Here is a 24,174-nt window from a genome sequence, read left to right as displayed (position 1 = left end):
AGCATTTACAAGGTAACTAACCATGCAACCTCTGCCACTCAGGGAAGAAGGAATCTAGCTTATATAAATCTACAGTGTGGCCGCAACAAAAAGGATATTACAGAGCTGGAAAAGGGACAGAAAGAATTAAACCAAAAAAGGACCGACATTATAAAAATGTTTAAGACTACAAATGGGGTGTAGAAGATTCATAAAGAAAAATCCATATCTTCTTTCCTTCCATGTGACATAGTGAATCAGGGTCATCCAGTGAAAATGTCTGGCAACCAACCTTCACAAAAAATGCCTTCTCACAAGGTATAATGGCGACTGGCTTAGAGGCAAAACAGACGCGACGAGATACCTAGATTCAACTCGTGTTCTCTTACAAAGTGTAGGCGTCCTTGCAGCTTAAAGTTTATCATTTACAGAGCAGCAGGGAGGGAAGTACAGGCGTGGGGCGCCTTTCCTCCCGCTCTCGAGGTGCATCACGGCATTTTCCCTTCCCCACTTACACAGAGTATCGCTTCATCTCCCCCCCCCTCACCTGGCCTGGCCCCTGCAGAGTGATGCCTGGCTGCACCGGGAGAGCTGGGAGGAAAGGCGCCCAGAGCATCTCCCCCCCTCGCTCACCTGGCCCCTGCAGAGTGACGCCTGGCTACACCCTCTCCCAAGAGGAAAGGCGCCCAGAGCATCTCCCCCCCTTGTTCGCCTGGCCCCTAACCAAAGCCACATGGCCCAGAGTTGCATAGCCCGGCATGCTCTGACTTTACCCCGATCGTACGGACCATCGCTCTACCCACCCCTTGCCCAGCTCCCGCAGAGCAACAGCGAGCTATGCAGCTCCGAGCTGTGTGGCTTCAGGTGGGGGCCAGGCGAGCGGGGGGGAGATGCAGCAGTGCTCTGGGCGCCTTTCCTCCTGCTCTCCCCGTGCAGCCTGGCGTCGCTCTACGGGGGCTGGGCAAGGGCATCGCTGCATCTTCCCCCTTGCTTGCCTGGCCCCCACCTGAAGCCGCGCGGCTCGGAGCTGCATAAACTTTAACTTGCAAGGACGCCTACACTTCCCGACAAACCTTGAGGTAAGAGAACACGAATTGAACCTAGGTATCTCATCACGTCTGTTTCGGCTCTTAGATGTCTTTAAAAAATGAATGGACAAAATGTATAGTGCTGAACATTGGCTACATTTGAATGACAGGTGTTTAGGAGTGGTGGTGACCTTCTTGTCTTGTGCTCTTCCAAACACTGACCACGGGTGAAAACAGAACTCTGAACTAGCAAAACTCCAGGTCTGATCTGCCAGGATTCTTCTAATGCTTTTGTTGTATGTTCAACGCAGAGATGTCACTTCTCTTGCACACACACATACAAACAAGCCATTGAGTTTTGATTTGTTTCATGTACTGCCTGTGAGCCAACCCCATGAGTGTCATTTAGAAGGGGGGTGGGAATCACACCATTGTCAAATATACAAATTTATTTGATAGGTTGTGTGAGACCAGTGACAGTGACAACAAAAATGTGTCAAAAATAAAAAGCTGACCCAACCTGGCAATACAGCTATGGTAATCCAACAAGCTTTTGGAGGAAAAAATCTCTTTAGGACTGGGAAAGGGAGGCAGCAATTCCAAGCCAACTTGGCACTCCACTTCAGCTGCTGGATCCAAATTAGATTAGTTTTGCTTTTGACTAAAGGAAGACTCTGCCAGGAGAGGCCATATTCACTTCAGCAATCTGTCCCCGACACCTACTGAAGTCTATAACATAAGCCACTCGGCACTGTTGGACTCATCAAAAAAATGCCTAACCCAGCACATGCGAAAGGGAAGCCGGCTTTTTTCAAAAAGCAAACTGGAGGGAGGGGGAGAGAATCAAAAACATCCGACGAGAGGAAAGAAAGCATCAGGATTTCAGTGGGAATGGAAGACAGCCAGCCGTGCTGCTGGCACTCAGTGTGAAAGAGGCATTTCAAATATGAACCAGGAGCATTGCCAACGTCTCCTGAGGACAAACAATGGTGAGTGTATATTGGCAAAACTTGGTGCCTCTGCCCAGCAGACAGTTTGGCCCCAGATGCTCCTTTCTGCTTTTAAGAGTGTGCCGTTCCAGCCGCTTCCTGACCCCTTTGTGGAGGACAAGGCAAGAGACTGAAGGCTGCATCTGCAGAGATGCTGTCATAATGAGGGGGGGGGCTGCCTCAGTTGCACAAGTAGAGCAAAAGGTGCCATGGAGCAGTGCACGGCCCAAGAAGTACAGCCCACAGTCCACTGAAGCATCATGGATGTGCTTCACACTGATCACATTTTTTTCTTTCATTGTTTTATATGTTTGAGTGCATAAATTCGTAAAACCACTATATTCCTGCAAATCTTTGAATGTCATGCTTTCATTTTAGCCAAGCTTGAAGGAAGTATCTTCCTTGAGTAGATGGCTGTCCTTGAATTTGCTTTGCTATCAAAGAGGAGTTATTATCACACTCAAAAGGCATTGGCAATTGGCTTGGCATTTGAACATTTTCTGCACCTGTTGGTTTCTTTCGTTTATATCTCCCCCATAGCACTTAGCCTCAATTTAATAATTTTATCTACATATGCATCAAATTTATACCCTCTGGGAATTTACCTCTGACCACTCAGACATCTCCCATTGTGGACCACAGGAAGGATTTTTGCAGACCTTCCTCTCTTCTGGCCGGATGATATCTGCAGATTCACACAGATCACTGTAGACTGAGCTGTCGAAACCAGGTGAGATCATTTTCCAACATCTGACGATGCGAAACTGGTATCCTTCGCCACAGGTCCGGGAACACTCACTCCAGCTGCTGGTCTCCCACCTGCAAGAGGCAACTCAGCACCAGATGACAGGGGAAAATGGATGGATGCAAACCTCTGCTCTTGCAATCCGCACCCCCCCCCGCCTCAGTATTTGTGTTGCCACATACTCTTGTTATAATATTATTAGAATCAGAGATGCTTTATATAGTTGCTTATATAACCCTATAATTAGGGTTGCGGGTAGGCCTCAATTTTGGGGGAAAAAGAAAACACCATAAAATCACAATCTGAGCAGCTTTTGTTTCAATTTCTTTTTAAAAGACATGTTTCTAGACCTTGCATCTGCAAATATACCTGAAAGTGTGTGGATACAGAGCGTGGGCTTCAGTGCCCTCCATAGCACTGTGCCAGAAAGCAAAGGAAAGCAGAACAGCTACATGTGCCATCCAGATTACTATTTTTAATTAAAACTTTGTATTCTGTACAGGGAATTATTCTAATCTAATCCCAGTAATGAAAAGTGTTCGACAGGGCTGTATCCTAGTCCCCAACCTTTTAAATTTGTATCTAAATGACTTCTGTTCTAAGTTACATCATAGAAATTTCCATCTTCCTAAACAGAACTCTCATCAGCTGCTGATTTTATTGTATGCAAATAATACTGTTTTATTATCTTGCACAAGAGTTGGGTTCAATCTATTCTTTGAACCATGGCGAATTTTTGTCAGAATAACCAGCTAGCTGTTAATAATGACAAATCAAAGATCTTAGCTTTTCAGAAAGCAGGTATTCATAGAGAAGTTAGCCGGTCCTGGGTTCTTAAATGACATTTGATAGAGTAAGTGTATTCATTCTGCTATCTTGGATTCCATCTTACAGCTTCCAATACTTGGTCTACCCAGCTCTGTTTTGGAAGATATGAAGTTCATTCGGCTGCCATCATGAGATTCTTTTTTCAATCAGGGAAGTCAATCTTTCCCAATAGTACTGATATACCAAGCAAAAATTCTGTCTTTTTTATTTTATGGAGTCCCTGTCAGTGCAGGCTTCCTTTTTGTGTGCCCCTCAGGGCTGGCACGCCCATTGAGGCCAGGTAGGCGGTGGCCTCAGGCGTGGGGTGCCAGAGGGAACGCCGGAGAAGGTGCAGGGGGGGGGGCGCGGGAGCGCGTGCCACAGAGCTCTCCTATCCCTCCCGCCCCGCCCCCTTTCAATTCCATCTCTCTTTTTTCCAGCCATGGTGGAGGTGGACGGAGCCCCACTGAGGCTGCAGCTCTGCGACACCACGGGGCAGGTAAAGGGGGATGTGTGTGTGTTGGGGGGGGGCGGGAGGCCGTCGGCTGCCCTTGCCCTTTGCTTCGCCCGCAGGAGGAGTTCGACGGGCTGCGCGGGCTGTGCTACCCGCGCGCCGTCAGAGCTGCCCGCCGCAGCAATTGGGCCAGCGGCGGTGCATGCGCTCCTGTGATGACGTCACACATGACATCATCACGCAGGCCGGAGCGTGCACGCTTGCGCACGTGCAGGGGGGGCACCCGGCCAGCCAGCCGCAAGCACCGAAAAACCTTGCACCGCCCCTGGTGCCCCTAAATGTATTTCAAATTGTTGAAAACAGGTTCTCTCTTGGCTTGGGTAGTTGCTGTGAAATTTACTTTTTAAAAAAATTTAGATCGTGAGTGTTTACCAGAGCTTCTAAAATGGACCCAGTTTGATTCCCATAAATCCTTTTTGGATAAGTTAATGGAGAACAAGTTATTGAGTTTAGGGTTTGGTTTGTCCTCTTCTATTGATTTATTAAAGGCCAGAGATTCATTGAGGAGACTAGACCAGGAGACTATTAATTTAGACGCTAGGAAACAGTGTTCTCTCTTATTGTGAGGCCTCTCAGCCCCTCTTTTTTGTCAGCTGGGGGAGGGGGGGGGGGCTGGAGTAAACACTCGGTGCCACTTGCAGAACCGTTAGGCTGCTGTGAGGACATCAGGCATCCCCAGAGACTCTACTCTTCTGGTAGAGATATAATTGAAACTTTACCACATTTAGTTTTAGACTGTATTCATCTATCAGAGCCTAATTTATACTGTCCTTACTGAGCAGCTTTCCTTGTTGTTCATATGACTTCTATTTGTTATATCTTTTGTCTGGTAAAGATAGGCATATCACTTTATCTGTGATGAAGTTTATATTTTGTGGCATATGTTAAAATATCTCTGGGATTAAATTATACGCAGGCGGCGACTTTATTTATCCTGCCAAGATGCCTTGGGGCATGTAGGCATTCAGACTTGAGAACAGAAACAGCAAACGAAAGCCAGTAAGTTTCTGGTCCTTATGGCTTTGAAGATGACTGAAGAAACCTCTGAAAACAGGCACAAAAAGGCTGCCAGGGGCCAAGGGGGGAGAGTTGCAGTGTTCCGTATAACTAACGCCCCTGACTAACAGAACAAGCCGTGTATCATGCGAAACAATCAAATAAACAAACACACTTTATTGGTGCAGAATGGTAATGAGTCTGTTATTGACTGTATATTGAGGAACTCTGAGCAGTGTACAATTTGACAGCCATAAAATAACCCTGTGAGGTAAGTCAAGCAGAGAGACTGTAATGTACTTGGGCACTTCCAGTGAGCTTCATGGCTGATCAGACGCTTGGACTGAGACCTCTGAGAGCAAAATTACACGAGACGAACTACACGAGGACACTCAGGTGAAGGGAGATGCAATGTTAGCTGGGAAGCGTAGTTTGAATTTCGCCTCTCTCTACAGAGCCGGCAAAGATTGCTCCTCAGAGGGTTTGTTAATAATTGAGAGAGCCTTCAGGCAGGCAAAGAGGAAATTAACAAACCCTCTGAGGAGCGGTCTTTGCTGGCTCTGTAGAGAGAGGCGAAATTCAGACCACACTTCCTTGCTAACATTGTGCCCTCCTTCACTTGAGCATCCTCATATAATTCATCGCGTGTAGTTTAGCTCTTAGACCCCAGGTTTTTTTCTGCACCTCACAACCTATAGCTATACAGTCAAAGTAAAAGGAGGAAATCAAGCCGCTGTGCAGAATATAAAGGAAAATCAAGAAGCATCAAGATGACATCATATTCTTTATCACCAACAACAATTTCAGTAGAAACTCTCTCTTTTCTTCTTTATGATTGGCACTGCTGGCGCCAGGGTTTATGGTGCCTGTGGCAACCCTCCGATGCGCGCGCGCACAGCGTGCATGCACCACGGACTGCGTGACGACGTCATGACGCGATGACATCATCACGCAGCGCAAGACAGGGGCATTGGCAAGCGGATGGCTGGGGTGGCGGGCGGAGGGTGCTCCGCACTCCGCACGCCATCCCGGCAACGGCTCGTGGCTGCTGCGCCCGGCTTGGGGCATGTGGCGGCGGTGGCAGCACAGGGCGGGCTGGCTGCAGCAGCTGCGGCCCAGCCATGCCAGCTCCACGGCGCACGCCTCCACCCCCGACACCTCCTCTGGCGCCCCTCCGGTGCCCTCGTGCCCTGAGGCCACCGCCTACCTGGCCTCAATGGGCACGCCAGCCCTGATGATTGTTCCCAAATAAAACAGGGCAGGTGGATCTGCTCATCCGCTCACTATTCAACATTTCTTCTGGATGTTTCTGACCTCAAGGTGAGAGACATGTTCAAACCGAACCCAACCCCCCCCCCCCAAGCAATTTAATGGAATCAAAACCTGACCTGCCTACAGGGGCAAAATAACTCCCAGGAAGGCATTGGCAGGCATGGGAAGAATTAAGCATCCCTGCCTGCCAACTGGCCCCTGCAAGTGCTCCATTCCCATCCCTGCATTCCCATTCTTTTGACATTCTGTGGTTTGTAATTCTATCCTGAAAGAAAAGCAGTCTTGAGGTAATCACAGCTGTGAGTGTATCAAGGTTCTTTTTGTTAACGATCCCTAGCCCCAGGGAGGCCTGACTAGCGTCAACCAGAGCCAGGTCCTTTTCGGTCCTGGCTCCAGCCTGGTGGAACGCTCTGTCTCAAGAGACTAGGGCCTAGCCAGATCTGCTATCTTTCCACCGGGCCTGTAAGATGGAGCTTTTTCCGCCAGGCATACGGCTGATGCTGGCTAAGGCCTCCCCGCCGGCCGAATAGAGGAAAATGTGCCCTCTCTACCAGATGTATCTTCCACCCAGCCTTCTGTTAAACATCTGTGGAGAGGACCGGGTGGTGGATCTTCTAGAGAAGTGCAATTGTGGGGAGGGCGAAATATAAATCAAATCAAATAAATAAAACAACTAAATTTGTGCACTATTTTACTGATGCATACATGCATTCCTGTGCATTAGTGAAGGAACACTCTAAAATACTCGTATGATCACACCCAGAACTAAGAAGTACAACAAGCTCCTGCTCGGCATTCTTTACAGATTTTGGAATTAAAACATGGAACAATGAAGGATCCATATTAATTGGTTCATGCTCAGAAAAATAAGCAGATAATTTGGAGCTCCACAATCTGGGAAGAAATTCAGGAGAGGGGAGTGGCTGACGCATCCCTGTTTGAAACAGAAGCCCACAGCTGCCCTTTAACGTGAAGGCAGCATCCCTTGAGAAAAGGATGCAAAATGCCCCGCAAAGGAAGGACACAACCTTGTCCCACACAGCTGCCTGTCAGTTTTTTTCTGTAACTGCTCAGACCTGCCTATAGCCCCCAAAGCTGTCTTTCTCTAGATATAATACCTTGGTTGGCATTCTCTTCCCGCACAGAATTCGTGGACTGGCTCAGGGCGGGTCATTGCATCACAGTACATATCATCCACCTCGATCCCATCATAGCGGACACACATGGCATAGGTGGACATCACACCTATGTTTAAGAAAATATGCAAACCACATCACCTTAGAATTGCTGACTGGCCAGGAAGACAGTTGCTAGAAAAGCAGTAAAGCCTTTTATCCTTTCCATCAGCCATTTTTAAGCTGTATACCTTTCATCAATAAACACCTTTTGCCTCCACCAGACCTCCTTAAAAACACTATGCTCAACCCCTAAATACCTTACTGACTTTTTTTAAGGGTTGGCAACTTTACACCATGTACCTACATATTCACATCTTTTAGGGCATGTCTGCATTACAATCAAACTGGCTCATCTGCCGTAAATTCTCCTGTGGAATGTAGGGAACTATACTTTTGTATGAAGGCTGAACATCTCTAATGAAGAGTCAATACTCAAAAAAACTACAATGCCCAGAATTCCTCAGGTTAAGGCAGTTTTTTACATGACTGGATTTTCTAGTATAAGAAGAGATGCTGCAATACATATTAAACGGCAAATAAAGGATGCAGCATATTAGAAAGCCAGGAATTAAAAATGTTATTTCCCGCCAGGTTATGCAGGTGTACAGTGGTTTGCTTGGAAAGTTAGGAAGCTAGAGAGGACCAACCACTTCTTTCCTGCCACAACTGCAGAACAGGATGCTGGAGCGGGGATTGCCTATGTCATGGATGCTGGGGCTCTTCTTCCAGGCAAAAGCTATGCAATGAGGGAACAAAGCAGCAAGCATCTGGGCGCAATCACAGTTTCTGACCTTATCAGGGGCAATTCAAAAGGACAATCAGGCATTTTCTGAGCCCAAAGGCCAACACAGGGCTCATTGTCCTACTTTGCCTGGAGCAGCAAAGGAGGACAGGAGGGTATAGGAGAGAATTCTCAGCTTGCACACTGGAATTCCCTTGCCCAAGCACTCTGCAGACCAGGTTCCAGCACTGGTCACCATCACTGCCACACACTTTCTTTCAGCTGATTTGCGGGTGTGCAAGAAAGCCAGGTAAGCAAAGGTGCAAGTTGTGCCCATCTGCTCCCTCCCCTCCTTGCTGCCCCTTTGCCCCTTTCCCCGTTCTACCTGTGGTGCAGGTAGAGCTGCAGGGCTCGTGGGAAGACAGTTTCCACCGGTACATGTCCGCAGGACTCATATTCTGACCCTTTCTAAACAACTTCAGCCGGTTCCTAAAGAACAAGAAGCGTAAATGAAAAGGAGAGCTTCTTGCGTCACATTAAGCATCAATGGGAGGGGGAGGGGAGATTTTAGTCTGTTTGGTTTTTTGGTGGAGTGTCTGCTGTTCTTTAACAAAAAAAAATGGGGTGAATGATTCTTTCAAAATCTGGGATTGTTTGGTTATAATACAACATACCTGTCCCGATCCCCAAGCAGAATCCCCAGCCCGGTTAGAGGCAGAGCTTCCACTGTCTAGAAATAGAAAGAATTGGGATAAAAATACCCACAAGCAGAAACAGTTCAAATTTTAAGACAAATATATAGATAAAAGAGAGATACAGACTTTGCACTCAATTGCTAAACACAAAGGAACTAAAGGTGCAGTATCTCCTCGGCACAGAGCAGAACCAAGCTTGCCACAATCCTGGCCCTGAGCCAACGGGCAGGGTGGGCAGGCAGGGAACGCAGTCCCTTACTCCCCTACCCTGCTTCAGGCCAGTACACTGGCTCTATGCACTGAATAACCATGGCTGTAAACAACTAGGTAGGGCTATATACCCGCTTTCATGCCAATGCGCTTCAGATTCCCTCCATCCCGCCACTTGATCCGGGTTTCTAGCTCTAATAGCTCTAAATACGGGCACAGTGTTGTGAAATTTCAGAAACCAGAGCAGTGGCTGAATTAGACCTTCAGTTGTCAGAGGTGAGGCCCTGCAAAGATTTTTAAGATTAGTGGAAGCTGATCAAATTGTGCAAATGGAGACAAATCATGCAAATTAGTTTGATTTGCATAATTTAAGCACGCTGTAGAATTCAACCTTTGTTCTTATTTCTATAAGGTAGAATTCTATAGATATTCCTTCCTATACCATATTGTTGCTTATTTTATTTGCTTGGATTCAAAGACTGGATAGACTGTATGAATAATTTTACACATATAATTCCAGTTCTTAATGGTCACAATATTTGCATTCTGCACAATACAAAATAAAAAATGCTAATGAACACCACGCATATATTATAATAAAGAGCTGTATACATATCAAAGTCAAAAAATGCAAACTGTAAGTGATATATATTCATACAATAGAACATATACCTGTTGTAAAATATGACTTATATACATGCATTACAAAACCATAGCACCATACAGCACACAACAAAGGACAATATATATTGCCAAACTGTTATCTGCTCTGTTGTGCTGTGGTTTTGCAGCTCTTTATAATAGTGTATACAATGTGGTGCTCATGAGGATTTTTGGTTTTGTGTTATTGTACTCTGTGCTCCTCCTTCATTCTGCACAACCTCAGAAAAATGTAAATTGGGGAATTAACTACAGTTTCCTGAGAATCTCGAGCTCCTCTTTTCTTTTTTTCTTTTCTTTTTAGAAGCAGTTTTCTAACCTTGTAGACTGTGAACATATGTTTTTAAAGATGAGTGTTGAAATCCCAGAAGCCAGAAAAGCAAGAGAAACAGATTTCCAATGGCTAGAAGGATAGATCTCAGTCTTGGGGTAGCACTTGGCCCCTCTCCACATCTACCAAAGCCAAAGTAAACTGTAATATTTCAGAGTAGATTATGCAAAATAAGAGAAATTATGGGAAGCATGTTCTGTGCGCAGACTGTCCAATGGCTTTAATGTAGACTTTGGATTGCCTGAGAGCAGAATTTTAAAGCTTCTCTTTTCAGAGCCAAGTGCAAACAGTCCTCCTTATTGATATATCAGCAAGTTGGTTTTTTAAAGCAACATCAGTATGAAGTACATCATCACACAGGTAACTCATATCAGCATCTTAAGAGCAACAGAGTATACTGCACCTTTACATGAAGCAAACATTCCAAACTACACTCATCGCTCACTTTAAACACATTGCTCTAAGATGGACCCCAAGTATACCACTGAGAAGCAAGCTGTCTCTGAGTCGCCAAATCATTGTGCTTGTGATCATTTCTGGACAGCAGAAGCTCTGGCATTGCCCTGTTCATACAATTTTAGGAAAAAAGATCTTATTTCCTTTTTTCACAGGAAAATGTTCAAGGGACACTGTGGAGTATTTTCCTTCATTTTTTAAAATGCTTTCCTCTTTACATCTTTTTTAGGGCTGCCCACCCATTACAGAATTTTTAATTGTTAAATCCTGTGCTGTTGAATAATTATTCAATTCAAATACATTTACTTCTTAACAAAACTTCAGAGTACGTGAGTTTCCAACACTGAAGGAGGTGAAAGATAAATTACCAGTCTTTGGTCAAAGCATAGGCCATCCTTATTTTATTCAGATGAAGGCACACCAGGAAAAAAATAGCCTCGAAAAATAAAACTTGCTCTGCTGGGTTATTTACAAAATGATATAACAGAGCATCAGTGCCTAGTCACTAGCTGGTTGATTATAGCTTGCAACCAGGAAAAGAAAAAAGGCAAGCAAAGAACTTTTCCCCCTTTCCAGCGCTGGGCTAATAAGCAGAGAGGGTTGGCTTCAAGTGCAAAACAGGAGAGAGGGAGGGTTTACTCCACCCACCCACCCCGCTCCAAATGTGCCATGACTTCCCTTTTTAGAGGGATCATGGGTCTCCCAGCTGAAAGGTTTTGAGGAACTTCATGCAACCTGGAATTCCAAGTCTGATGGAAGAATTATCAGATCAAATTCTTCTGTGGAGTGCACAATCCCAGGAGTCTGTTCTGGCTTTGTGACCTGCAGATCAGTAGGAAGTGTTTCCGCCAGGATCTCCTCCTGTAGCCCTTTGGTAGCAGGCCTGGTTCTGTAGGAGAGCACATGCTTTGCTTCAAGCAAGTCCCATGCTTGGTCCTGCTATTAAAAAAATCTTGGGTAGCAGGGCTGGACAGGAGACTCTGCCTGGGCGGGAAAGCAGCTGTCAGCCTGGACGAGGCAATCCTGGGCTAGATGGACTAGTGGTCAGACAGGGTCTCATAAGCAGATGTGCTCAATAGTGTTGTGCATTGTCCCAAATGAAAGAGCTGCATTTATGGGGAATGATGTCACAACAACGATGTCTGAGGTAGGCTAGACATGGTGTCATCTTGTGGTGGACAGATCTCCATTTGGAACCCAACAGACGGTCATTAAACTTGTCTTTGCTGCTTTTTCATTGCATGGATTACTCCAAGCTGGTTGACTAATGACCTGTCCAGCACTGTTTTATTATATACATTTATTTAAAGGCACAGGATCCTGCCAGGAAAAATATATTAGTAGGGATCTTTCTTGCTTTTGCAGCCTCTTATTGGAGTTGCCAACTTTTTAAATGGCTCTACTCCTTGGCCTAAAAGCAGCCTGTTACGAAGGAATTTAGTCTTTCTCATCCCTTTATCTCCAAGAAAAGCTTCACCTGCTTTTTTGGAACAGCCGGGGCTTTTTTTCAGGGGGAATGCAGGGGAAGGGAGTTCCGGAACCTCTTGAAAATGGTCACATGGCTGGTGGCCCTGTCCCCTGATCTCCTTTAGTAGGCTTGCCTGAACAATCCTGTAAAGTTGCCCACCAGTATCCCGATAATATAAATGGGGATTTGAGGCAAAAATACGGCAAGTCACTGATGCTGTTGTCACCTTTTCAATTGGCCCCACTCCTGTGCATTTAAGGACTTGTACACAGAAAAAATATACGGTGAGGCTTTTTCATCAGCTTTCATAGATGCAGAGGAGTTAGCCGTGTTAGTCTGTAGTAGCAAAATCAAAAAGAGTCCAGTAGCACCTTTAAGACTAACCAACTTTATTGTAGCATAAGCTTTCGAGAATCACAGTTCTCTTCGTCAGATGCATGGAGGGCAAGAAGAAACTGGTCAGATATATAGGTGGAGAGGGGAGGGCAGAGTAGACGCAAACAGTAGCTTCTGATATGGAGATCAGTTTGCTTCTGAGTAGATGCAAAGTAGGCGGAGTAGATGCAAACAGTAGCCTACTTTGCATCTACTCAGAAGCAAACTGAATACAATAAAGTTGGTTAGTCTTAAAGGTGCTACTGGACTCTTTTTCATCAGCTTCCTGTATCCTAAGGAAAGCTTTAGCTGTGGGCAGTACACAGCTAAAGCTTTTCCTAGGATGGAGTCTGGGTTCAGGCTTAAAGACACAGAACAGCTCCAGAAAAACAAATTGGCAACCTTACCTCCAACTGAAGCCTCACATGAACAGATTATTTAGCACTAAGAGAAAGATCTGTGCCCCTGCCATTCTCTTCTCCCCCCCACACAAGCGCCTTCCACACTTTACTTGCTCAGCGACTGGCACTGCTAGCACTGAATGTTCTGTGCTGCTCTTTTGTCAGCTGACAGCTTGCTGGATGCTTTCACGGAACAATCTTGTCTGCTACAAATTATACTTATACTTATCTCCACCAGCCGTTCATCCTCACCCAAGCTGGTGAATTTACGCAGTATGCAATGAACTGGGGGTACATTTCCTGGCACACAAAGGTGCTTGCCTGCAACCCTCAGTCTGTATTTGGAAGTTCAAATTACCAAACCTGTTGTGAAGATCTCCAGCTGGAAAACAAACCAATCTTAAGTGAATTGTGAGGCCACATTTTTGGAACCATTTTCCAGGGAAGAGGGGAATGTCTATTTGACTGACCAGATATTCTATCAGAATCGGTTTCAGGACCTTAACGTTCCCCTTCCCAAACCTTTGGGAGATTTATAGCTGTTGGCTGAGACCATGAACTTGCTCCGGTCAATGCTGCCTCAGCAAACCACAAATTCACTAAACGGCCACAGGCAAGCCACACTTCCCTCGGGCTGGAGAGAGATGAAAGGGTTTTTACAAAGAGCTGACAGTCTACATTCTTGGGCAAACAGGTTTTGCAGGTTTTTCAAGTGCTTCAAAACCTCCCAAATCCATCTGGCCAAAGAGGAGAGTGGGACAAAAGAAATGGGAGTATATATAATAGTAAACCATTCGTAAAATTTTGGTACACATTGGCCTTTAATGAGCTATTCCTTTTCTTGATTGTTGTTATTAAACATGCTTATTTTCTTCATTTTATTAGTTTCCTTTGGTTCCAATAGCAAAAACATTCCAGCTCTGTTTGCTCTGTATCCCTCACCCAAGGGATGCTCCCGACCAATTCTAGGCAGACAAGAAAAAAGTGTCCCTATTTTGTAGGAAATCAAAATATTTGACAACCCGAGGAAAGAGACTGATTGGTGCCATGGCTCAGTGGCAGAGCTTACAGTAATTCCCCGGCATCTCCAGTTAAAAGGATCAGGTAGCAGACCAGGTAGGGTTTTCCCAGGAAGGGGTTTCCAGGGGGAGGGAAGGAGGGAGAACGGAAGACAGGTGGTCAGATAAAGCTAGGCCTGCTGGCAGGTAGGAAGGAGAGAAGAACGCGGGGGAAAGGGGAGAGGCTGTGGGGCTTCTAGGGAAGGGAGAGAGAAAAGTGAGATGCCTCCTGCGAGCACGTGAGGGTCCCCTACTTGTTTATATCTAATGGGGGGCATTTTTACACACAAACGGAGCACACCAGGGAGGGATCCTCCCTAAACCCTGCACCCTCCTGTGCTATACTTCATCACATTCTCCTGCTTCAAACATTTTTTCCCCAATTGGTCTCTGATATCAAAATTAAGCTGCCTCGGAGAAAAGGTTTGCACAGCACGGTAAGGTGCCACCACCCACTTTAGAAATGTTTGGAAATTTATCTTTTTTCCAAAGTTGGGGCTAACAGTATAGGGTGACTTGGTATTCGGGAAATGGAATAGAGCAAAATGTCTACGCCCTGCCACTGCCCCAACTGCTGCTTTAAGGAATTCTAAAGAAACTAAGAGCAGAACCACAAGTGACAAAAGGCACAGATTGGACACTTGTCAGCTTCCCTCAAGTTTTGATGGGAAATGTAGGCATCCTGGTCTCGCAGCTTGGCTCTCTGACTGCTGTCCAATGGACTTTTCAACTGTCACTTGTCCAACATTCCGCCAAGCTGCCTACATTTCCCGCCAAAACTTGAGGGAAGCTGGCAAGTGTCCAACCTGTGCCTTTTGTCACTTGTGGTTCTGCTCTAACTCTGACCTGGATGGTCCAGGCAACCTTATCTTGTCAGATCACTAAACAGGGTCAGCCCTCGTCAGTATTTGGATGGGAGACCACCAAGGAAAGCCAGGGTCACACTACACAGAGGCAGGGAATGGCAAACCGCCTCTGAACATTTTTGCCTTGAAAACTCTACAGGATCCCTATAAGTCCCCTGTGACGTGACAGCACATACTGCAAGAGTTCAGAACCACCCTCACCACCGACTTCTCACATCTCATCTGGTTTGGCCGTTACCCATCTGTTTCTCACTGGCTTCAGTGAATGTTCATCAAGATGGAACAGCAGATGCTCCGTGGCTTTCAGAATCGGGCACCTGGAGGTGGGCAACTCTAAGGGCAAGCGTGGTGGTGGCTTCCATCTCCTCTCCCAGTTTGCAGAACTTCTTGGTGGTATGCCAGTGTATTCAAGCAAACATTTTCTTCCCTCTGCCTAGAGGCAGTACCGTCGATTGCCAGAAATGAAGGAATGTGATACGTACCAGTATCACCAGCACTGCTGGCCTGTATGGCAGCATATCTACGTATGCATAATATGCCTAGCAGTCACAGTAAACAGGAGTCACTCACGACAGGGTTGCCAGCCTCCAAGTGGAGCCTGGAGATCTCCCAGAATTCCAGCTGCTCTCCAGACCACAGAGATCAGTTCCCCTGGAGAAAATCACCATTTCGGAGGGTGGACTCGATGGTTTTTATACCCTGCTGAGTTTCTTCCCCTTCCCAAATGCCAACCTCCCCAGCCTCCACCCCCAAATTACCAAGAAGTTCTCAGCGCAAAGACAGAAACCTATCTGAACTTACGTAGAATCAGAAAAGAATCCCAACATCCAAGCCAATAACGGGTGTAAACAACACTTTGGGATGATAAACCAACTCGCAGAGTCTTCTTTGGTGGCAAGAGCTGTGTACAACTCTGTTGACTGGAAATCATCCCTGTCACGTACCTGCTGCCCAATTGCAAATATTACTGTTTTTTCCCCGTTTGCATTAAGAATTAAATATTAGAAGATGAGGATATTTGGGGTTTGGATTTTGATCAGTTAATATCCAAAAGTGAGTCCCCAGAAACAAAGGCTCTCTTTCATGCCTTCATTCTCAGTGTCTAAGAAAAAAATACTTTTTGAGACATGGGCCGTTTCCACACTACTCACCTTCATCTGGAACGGGGTGCAACGTCATGAAAAAAACATGGAAGATAGTGTCCTTTCGCGCGAGTTTTACGCGACGTCACGTAAAACTCACGCAAGAAGACACTATCTTCCGTGTTTTTTTCTCGACGTTGCGCCCCGTTCCAGATGAAGGTGAGTAGTGTGGAAACGGCCCATGTATACCTTCCCCTTCTAGCATTCAGGGCAGCATACAATAAAAAAGGATTTTAAACCAATTAGAACAATCAGAATATTTAATGCAATAAACATACAACATCACAGTAATCACTGCTAGATAGTTTTGCTTGCACCACAAAAAGGTAATTGAGGAAGTATCTCTTCTTCCTCCAATGGGGCCACAATGGCAAAAACACTCTCACACAGACTTGACAAAGACTGACAAATATTGACAGCTGAGAGGTTCTTCACAGGGGTCCCCAATGTGATATGGTACCTGTGGGTGATATGTTGCCTGCCAACATCTCTTCTGGTACCCGCCACGTGCTTTTAGAATGTGGATGGGACTAGATGGGACTTTGGCTGTGCAAATTAAAAGGCATCCTGTTAAACAGAGCTTCTTCCTGAAATGCTGAAGAGTTAATATTCGTTGGCGCTGCCTCCTGTGGCAGCCGTTTTGTGGATGGCTCCACTTTCTGTGGCAGTCGTTTTGTGATGGCGCCCAACACCTTGTGTCAGAATTCCAAAGGTGCCCGTGGGTTGGAAAAGGTTGAGGACCCCTGGTCTAACTGACACATGGACTCATACACAGTTGTTAAAGGGTTTTACAGATATGAATTAGTACCTTTGGACTGAACCTGGAGACAAAGTGGCAACACGTGTTCTATCTGTGTAAGAGTCTGATTAGCTGACACATTAAATATGATTTGGGTTAATGTTCCATCTAGACTGGCTCCTGATTTGTTTCAATTCAATTCAAGTGCTGGCTGTTCAAGTGACCGCTAAAGCCTTACATGGCTTGGGACCAGCAGAATTTAAGGACTGCCTTCTTCCATACGAACCTCCCTGTTCACTCCGGTCATCGTTGGAGGCCTTGCTTTAGGTGCTCCTGCTATTTGAGGCTAGATGAGTGGCAACGTAAGAAAGAGCCCTCTCAGAGTAGGACTGCCAGCTCCAGGTTGAGAAATTCCTGGAGATTTGGGGAGTGGAGCCTGTAGAGGGTGGAGTTTAGGGAGGGGAGGGGAGGGATCCCAGGAGGGTATAATGCCATAAAGTCCACCCTCCAAAGCAGCATTTTCTCCAGAGTAACTATGTCTATTGGCTGGAGATCAGTTGTAATTGGAGATCTTCAGCTACCATCTGGAGGCTGGCAAGCCTATCTCAGAGCCAAGCTACAAGTAAAGCCAGACATGTTTTTTAACATGTCATGGATGCAATTGTACCTGGAAATTGTACCTGAAAACAGCATTTTGTCCCTAGTGCAGGGAGGCAGGGGAGGGGAAGAGCTTTACAAAGATGTAAAGTTCTGGGCAAGTATATTCCCATCAGCTAGCCCTTACAATAATCAGGATGATGAATTTTGAGCTAGCTGCAGTTTTGAACTTATCTTCAAGGACAGTCCAATGAAGAGTGTGTTACAGTAATCCAGCCACAAGTTTGCAAAGGCATGGATCAGTGTAGCCAGATGGTTTGATTTTAAGTAACAAGAAAGTTGACAAACCAGATGCAGCTGACTGAAGGAGCTCTTGCCCACAGCACCAACTTGCTTTTCAAACAGCAATGGTGGGCCTGTGAGCACCTCTAAACCTCGCAACCATCTCTGCAAAAGCCAACCTGCTTGGCAAAATCTAACTCCACTCCATCCAGGACAATCCCTCTAAAACACCAGTCTTCTCAACCAACAGTACCTCTATTTTGTCTGAATTCAGCCTCGGCTTGTTCTGCCTTAGACACCTGATCACGGCCTCAAAGCAGCAGTTCAGAATCAAGACAGATGCAGCTGGAGACTTGGATAATAGGTTACAGAGCTGGCTGTCATCTTCATATTGATGACACTGAAACCCAAAGTTCTGGATGATCTAATTCAGTGGCTCATGCCATATTAATCTAACTCAGTGGCTCATGCCATATTAAAGAGCATGACTGAGAGAACAGAGCCCTGTGGCACTCTATGAGACAAAGCCTCTCCAGTGGAAACTCTTTGCATCCAATCAGACAGAAAAGAGTGAAACCACCAAAAGGGCCGTAACACCAACTCCATGTGCCAACTGATGGATAAGAAAGGAGTGGTCTACGATGTCAAAGCCTGCTGACAGATCTAAAAGTATCACCAGGGATAACTGTCCCTGTCTAAATTTAAACCAAGATCTTCCACCAGTGCAACTGAACCTGTCTTGGTTCTAAACCCAGGCCTAAATCAGATGGAAATGGGTGAAGGTCAGAGATGTAATCCAGGAATCCCTGGAGCTACTGCACCAGCACATGTTCTATTCACGTTCACATAAAAGGCAAATTGGCAACTGGCATACAATTTGCCATCTTCTCCTTAGCCAGAGGAGTATTTTAAATCAAAGGTCTGAGAACTCCCTCAATTCAATGGTCTAGGGAAAGCCTCCTGTGAGGCATTAACAATTTTAATCAAAGTCTCGAGTATCTTTTCCCAGCCAGGATAGGTACAGGTCAAGGGCACAAATGGTGGCTCTCACAAGCCCAAGGACCCTGTCGGCATGCATAGGCAAGATCAATCTGAATCTATTCATAACAACAAGACAAGCTGGTGCTTCTGACATAGAGTTGCCAGTCCCTCTTAACGTCCCGGGGGGGGGGGGGAGGAGACTGGCTCCCTGCACTTACCTGTTGGGGTGGGGGGTGCTCCCGCAAGCCCCTGTTGGGGTGGGGGTGGGGCTCCCGCAAGTGCGGCCCCCTGGGAGCGCACCCACACTCCGCAGGGGCTTGGACTGGGGCTGATCGGGCCTGGATCGGGGTCGCTGCGGAGCGCAGGATAGCTCCTGCACTCTGCAGCAGCCCAAAATTGGCCCAATCTGTGCCAAAATGGGTCCAAAATAAGCCCGATTTGGGCCAAAACAGGCCCGTTTGGGGCTGCTGCGGAGTGCAGGAGTGCTCCTGCGCACCACAGCTGCCCCGATCCAGGCCAAACCAGGCCCAATTCCGGTGGCTGCTGTGCATGGGAGTTGTGCACAGAAGATGCGCACCCCCGCTGGCACGGTAAGTGGGGGCAGGGGGGCAGGGGAGCCCCTGCCCCTGCTGGGGGTCTGGTATCCCTTTTCTGACACCTCAGGTACTGAATCTACTCTCAACTTGGCCTCCAAGTTAGAACAGATAGGAGACTTTTTGTCAGCAAAGAACCTTGCAGAAACATCATAGCTAGGGGCCAAATTAACATCACTGACAGTGTTAGGTGTTATCCAGGGTTAGGTGGTATGACCCACACTGGTCCACCACCCCTGCAAGCAGAGGCAGCAAACTCAACTGTGTCTTCAAAAGACCAGATCATGGACTGAATCTCCAGATCCCTAATCAGATCACGGGCAAGCTGCTCAGGACAGAAGTGCCTGTCCCAGTGTGTGTCTTTTTTCATGTGCTGGGCCCATCAAAACCTGAGACAAGCCCGTGTTTGTCATCATGGCCGTGGAGTCTTGAGCCTTATGTAACACAGCGACCTTGGAATGTATGGTAAAGTCCCCAAAGACAGTCTTTCTTGGGGTCCTCAGCACCAAATCTGAGAACACCTGTGTTAGTTCAGTCAAGGACTCCACTGGTGAGTTAGGTGGATAGTAAACCCGTAGGATCCCTAGTCTGTCCTTGGTGTCCAACCACAAGATACATACAATCAAAGCTGGCCTCTGTCTGCACTGGATATCTAAAGATGGAGACAAACTCAGGGAAAGACGCTACCCACCATCCTCCAGTCTGAGGTTGGTGAAGGACTTTATACCTAGCTGATACCAGTTTCACCAAGCAAACCACATCAGATTCATCAAGCCAGATTTGAGAGCCAAGCTACAAGTGATGCCTTACACAGGTTGGACACTTGTCAGCTTCCCTCAAGTTTTGATGGGAAATGTAGGTGTCCTGGTTTTACAGCTGCAAGACCAGGATGCCTACATTTCCCATCAAAACTTGAGGGAAGCTGACAAGTGTCCAACCTGTGTAAGGTGTCACTTGTAGCTTGTAGCTTGGCTCTTCAGTCATGCAAGTTAGGTCACCTCTTCCTTATACAACTGATTACATATTACACATTGCACAATGCCAAGGTTAAAGTGGAGCCACATGAGAGAGCTTCACCACCCGCCTTCCCAAGATGGGAGGGAGATTAGGCATACAGCTCACATCATTGCTATTAGCCCAGAGAAAAACACAGGAAAAAGGGGGTTCCAGGTGGGTACCTGTGCTGGTCTGTTGTAGAAAACCCACTAGATTTCCAGGGTATGAGCTTTCAAGAATCAGAGCTCCCTTCATCAGATACGAGGACAGAAAAACAAAAGAGGTATCTGTCCTTTTCCCCTTCTAGGGCTAATAACACTGGGGTGTGTGATATTTTGATAGGAGAACTGAAGGGACCCCATTTCCATTTCTACCATAACCCCAGTCTGTCAGGGCTCCATGCTCCTGCTAGTTCCATTTTTAAAACACTGGAAAGGTGTTATCATATTCCAGTTTCTTATCTCGTTCTATCCCAATTCTTACTGAAATATGAGAACTAAAAAGTGGGGTTTAAAAGATCTTCTTTTCCCTGTGCCATTTCACTATCAATAACAGAATCAGGCAAATGAAAACAATATATGCAAATCTACTTCTTTTATGAACCTTTGAAACTGCTGTATCCTGTCGGACTCTTGGTCCACCTAGCTCAGTGTTGCCTGCTCTGACTAACCAGGATAAGTGTAGTGTACTGTAGTTTGTTGTAGTGGTTAAGAGTGCAGGACTCTAATCTGAAGAGCTGGGTTTGATCCCCCACTCCTCCACCTGAAGCCAGCTGGGTGACCTTGGTTCAGTCACAGCTTCTCGGAGCTCTCTCAGCCCCACCCACCTCACAGGGTGTTTGTTGTAGGAATAATAATGACATACTTTGTAAATGAAGTTGTCCTGAAGGGCGGTATATAAATCGAATGTTGCTGTTGTTGTTATATATTTTAACTAGAGATGTTGTTAGACACTGAATATGGGGCCTTTTGCCTATAACTCACATGCTCTGCCACTAGGCCCCTATGAAGAATGACTGTCTGAGGGAAGGTCCATATAGGGAACAGAACAAAAGAAGCTTGTTTATAGCAGGCCAGACTGGTCTAGGTAGCCTGGTGCTGTCTACAGTAACTGGTAGGACCTCTCTAAGGTCTCAGATATAGGATAAGCTGCCTGAGATTCCTGGAAGTGAAGATGACAGCAACTGCACTTCTACAGGCAAACACGTGCTCTACCACTAAGCCACTAGCCTTCTCCAGTTTTCAAAAAAAAATTGATGATTTTTCTCTTAATATAATGTTCCATCATTAGGTTTCATACGAAATATCTTCACCAGAAAAACATCAGAAAAACAACAGACTCCATTCACAACTCCAAAAATACTCAGCAGTGTCCCTTCCATTTGGTTTTTTGGGGGGGTGGGGGTGGGGGGTGGGATGCTTTCCTTAAACTAGTGGTATTCAAAAGGCAATTCACAAACAGTGCTCTGTTCCTGTGAAGTAATTTGCATGGAACACATGGGATTTACTTCCAAATGAATACTTGCCAGCTGGGACTCTAAGACTATCCCCGACAAAGCCTTTAAACAGCATCATGCGTATTTCTGTTTTAAAGGGCCTTTGCAAAAAAACATTTACCACTCCAAAATACTTGAAATTTTCCTGTGAAATGAATGCCTTGAATTAACTTTTGTAATAACATCTCCAACTCACCTTAGAGAACTTTTCCTGTAATGAAGACGGCATAGATAACATTCCGTCCATCCCACAAATGCCAACGTAAGATCACGGTTACTCATAAGTGGCCCAAGCCATGCCTCTTACCTGGCTTTATGGGTTCTGTTCCCTTGAGTGGTGGCAGAAATGGTTGCATTAGAAAACATCTGTGTCTCAGAAGATGTGTTAATAGTTTTGTCACTGCTCAGTTCCAAGAAAGTGCCATTGACAGTGTAGGGCACCTCTTCATTGTCATCATAATCGACATAAAGGCTGTCTAGGTGAGATCCAACAGAGTTGATGGGGTCCCTTGGAGAAAAGATGCTGTTCACAGTCGTATTCCAGGCCAGCTCTTTTGAGTCTGATGTCTTGTCCAGAAGCTTGTGAGTGATTGCATTTTCTGACAGGAATTCTTTGGAAGCGAGGTGAGCATCGAATTCTCTTCCACTTCGTTCTCCCATGTAATCAGACTTGGTTGCGTTTGAATCTGGGATGAAGAATATAAATAGGAAAAAGAGAAATAACTGGAAAAAATAATAGATCTGGAATTAAATGGTGCATTTTTTTAAAAAAGCTACGTTTAAAATGTGAGAAATGGAAAATATCCCCTCCGAATCTGAATGTTTGTTGATAAGCTTTGATGGTTTTGATTTTGGCAGGCATCTGAAATTTCATAAGCTACCAACTCTCAAAGTAACTGCCAAATACTGACACATAGCAGGTACTGAAATTAAATGTCATTGAATGTCAGATGCTGACCAACAGTCCACACTTACTCATCCAATAATCAGATATTCAAGGACTATTCAACACTAATTTTCAACAGAATTTTAAGGAGATTTTTTCTGTCTCCTCCGGGCAAATGAGAGCTCCGTGGTGGCAGGAGTGGGGGGGGGGGGGAGGGCGGAGGCAGACATAAGCCATCGCAGCAGGAGTCTTTTTACTGCTTCTAAACTTCTGTTCCTACATGGTGGCTTTGCACATATGCAGAGGTGCCAGGACAACTGCCTTAGAGCCATGATTGCTGAACAATGTGAATAGGTAAACAAGAAAAGTCTTTCAGGATTCTCATGCTGCACGACTGGGTTTCTCCTCTGCAAGAAGGATTTGCCAAACTTCAGGTACAGTTGCCCACTCTTGAAATCACATCTGTAGGGCCACCTAGAGCAGAATCCACAGCCTAACCGCCTTCGGTGGGTCAGGGTGGAGGCTGGTAAAAAAACAGTCTATTTATTTAAGATCAAAAATGAAAAAGATGGCTGTACATTTCCCCCAGCTGTGTAAAATGCAGCTGAAAACTGGAGAAGGCTTCTGTCTGTTTCTTTTTCTGGCAACTGGCCTGAAAGAGGGGGGAAAGAGCATTTTTTCTTCTTCAGCCCTTGCTGTCTTATGTCAGCTGTTCTCAAACCAGCATTGTTTTGGTGCAGAAGGGCTAACTCAGCTACATTCCATTTATTGAAAGCTAACTTTTAACAAAAAGTTCATGCAAATTTGCCACATTCACTGGGTGAGCACAGGATAGTCTAAGGCAGCCCCAACCCTTGCCCAGTCCAAAAATGAAGTCAGTAGAAGGTCAATATGTTGTAAGCAGGTACCAAAACCCCGTTTTACCCTAAAGCTTAACTTGGGCCTCTAAAACCTAACCTCTCTTTTATAGAGTGATTATGAGGATAATATGCAAAGTCTGCCCTGACCTCTGTGGAGGGATGGCTGAACTAAATAACTAAGAAGATATCAAATTCTCTTCCTAGTGGTTTATTACACCTCATGTTTAGAGCTTTAAAAATGACTTTATATTTATGTTTTGAAACTACCACATTTACCACAAAAAATGGTAAGGAGAACGGGGAGAGACAGCTGAGTGTTCAGCCACCTGGAGGGTCGCCAACTGTCAAGTGTGGCCTACAATTCACTCAAATATACTGCTGATCTCCAAATTACAGAAATCGGTTCCCCTGGAGAAAGTGGGTGGGGTCATAACATTATATCCCGACTGAGTTCTCTCCCCTCTTCAAGCTCCGCCTCCACATCTCCAGGAATTTCCCATGCTGGAGTTGCCAGGCTTGGGTCAGCCCTGCATTCCAACCACATGATACCATAAATGGTCAACAGTGAAATTTCTTCTTAAAATTTGAGTTGTAACACTGACTTTTCAAGTTCACAATCGTAAAATTAGATATCAGTACTTTAGAAAAAGCCCTTAAAAATTAAAACAAATGTATAGTGGCTGAAAATTGTGAAAATATTATGCCATCGAGATGCAACATTCCATTAAAATGAATATTGTTGCTCAAAAGCCCTGCTAAAATAGTAAAGGTTGCCTGTTGACAGTCTCTCCCAGGACTTCCACCGGGTCCCACTGCCACAGTGGGAAAGTGAATACCGGCTTGAAGTCCTCCTG

The 24,174-nt window shown here is 45.7% G+C and overlaps 1 protein-coding gene across 1 annotated transcript in view; it reads right to left on the bottom strand.

Annotated features, from left to right (window-relative positions):
- ADAMTSL2 (ADAMTS like 2) overlaps positions 1–24,174 on the bottom strand; it is a 100,602-nt gene that overhangs the window by 49,518 nt on the left and 26,910 nt on the right. The window contains exons 13-16 of the mRNA XM_054997279.1: positions 21,882–22,260; positions 8,615–8,718; positions 7,449–7,575; positions 2,602–2,815 (exon numbers count right to left, since the gene is read on the bottom strand). Of these exons, the coding sequence (XP_054853254.1) occupies positions 2,602–2,815; positions 7,449–7,575; positions 8,615–8,718; positions 21,882–22,260 (824 nt within the window). The remainder of the gene's footprint in view (positions 1–2,601; positions 2,816–7,448; positions 7,576–8,614; positions 8,719–21,881; positions 22,261–24,174) is intronic.

The sequence above is a fragment of the Eublepharis macularius genome, chromosome 14 (genome assembly GCF_028583425.1).
Source record: "Eublepharis macularius isolate TG4126 chromosome 14, MPM_Emac_v1.0, whole genome shotgun sequence".
Lineage (NCBI taxonomy): Eukaryota > Metazoa > Chordata > Lepidosauria > Squamata > Eublepharidae > Eublepharis > Eublepharis macularius.
Note: the sequence above shows the minus strand (reverse complement) of the source record. Positions and strands in the feature narration are given on the sequence as shown.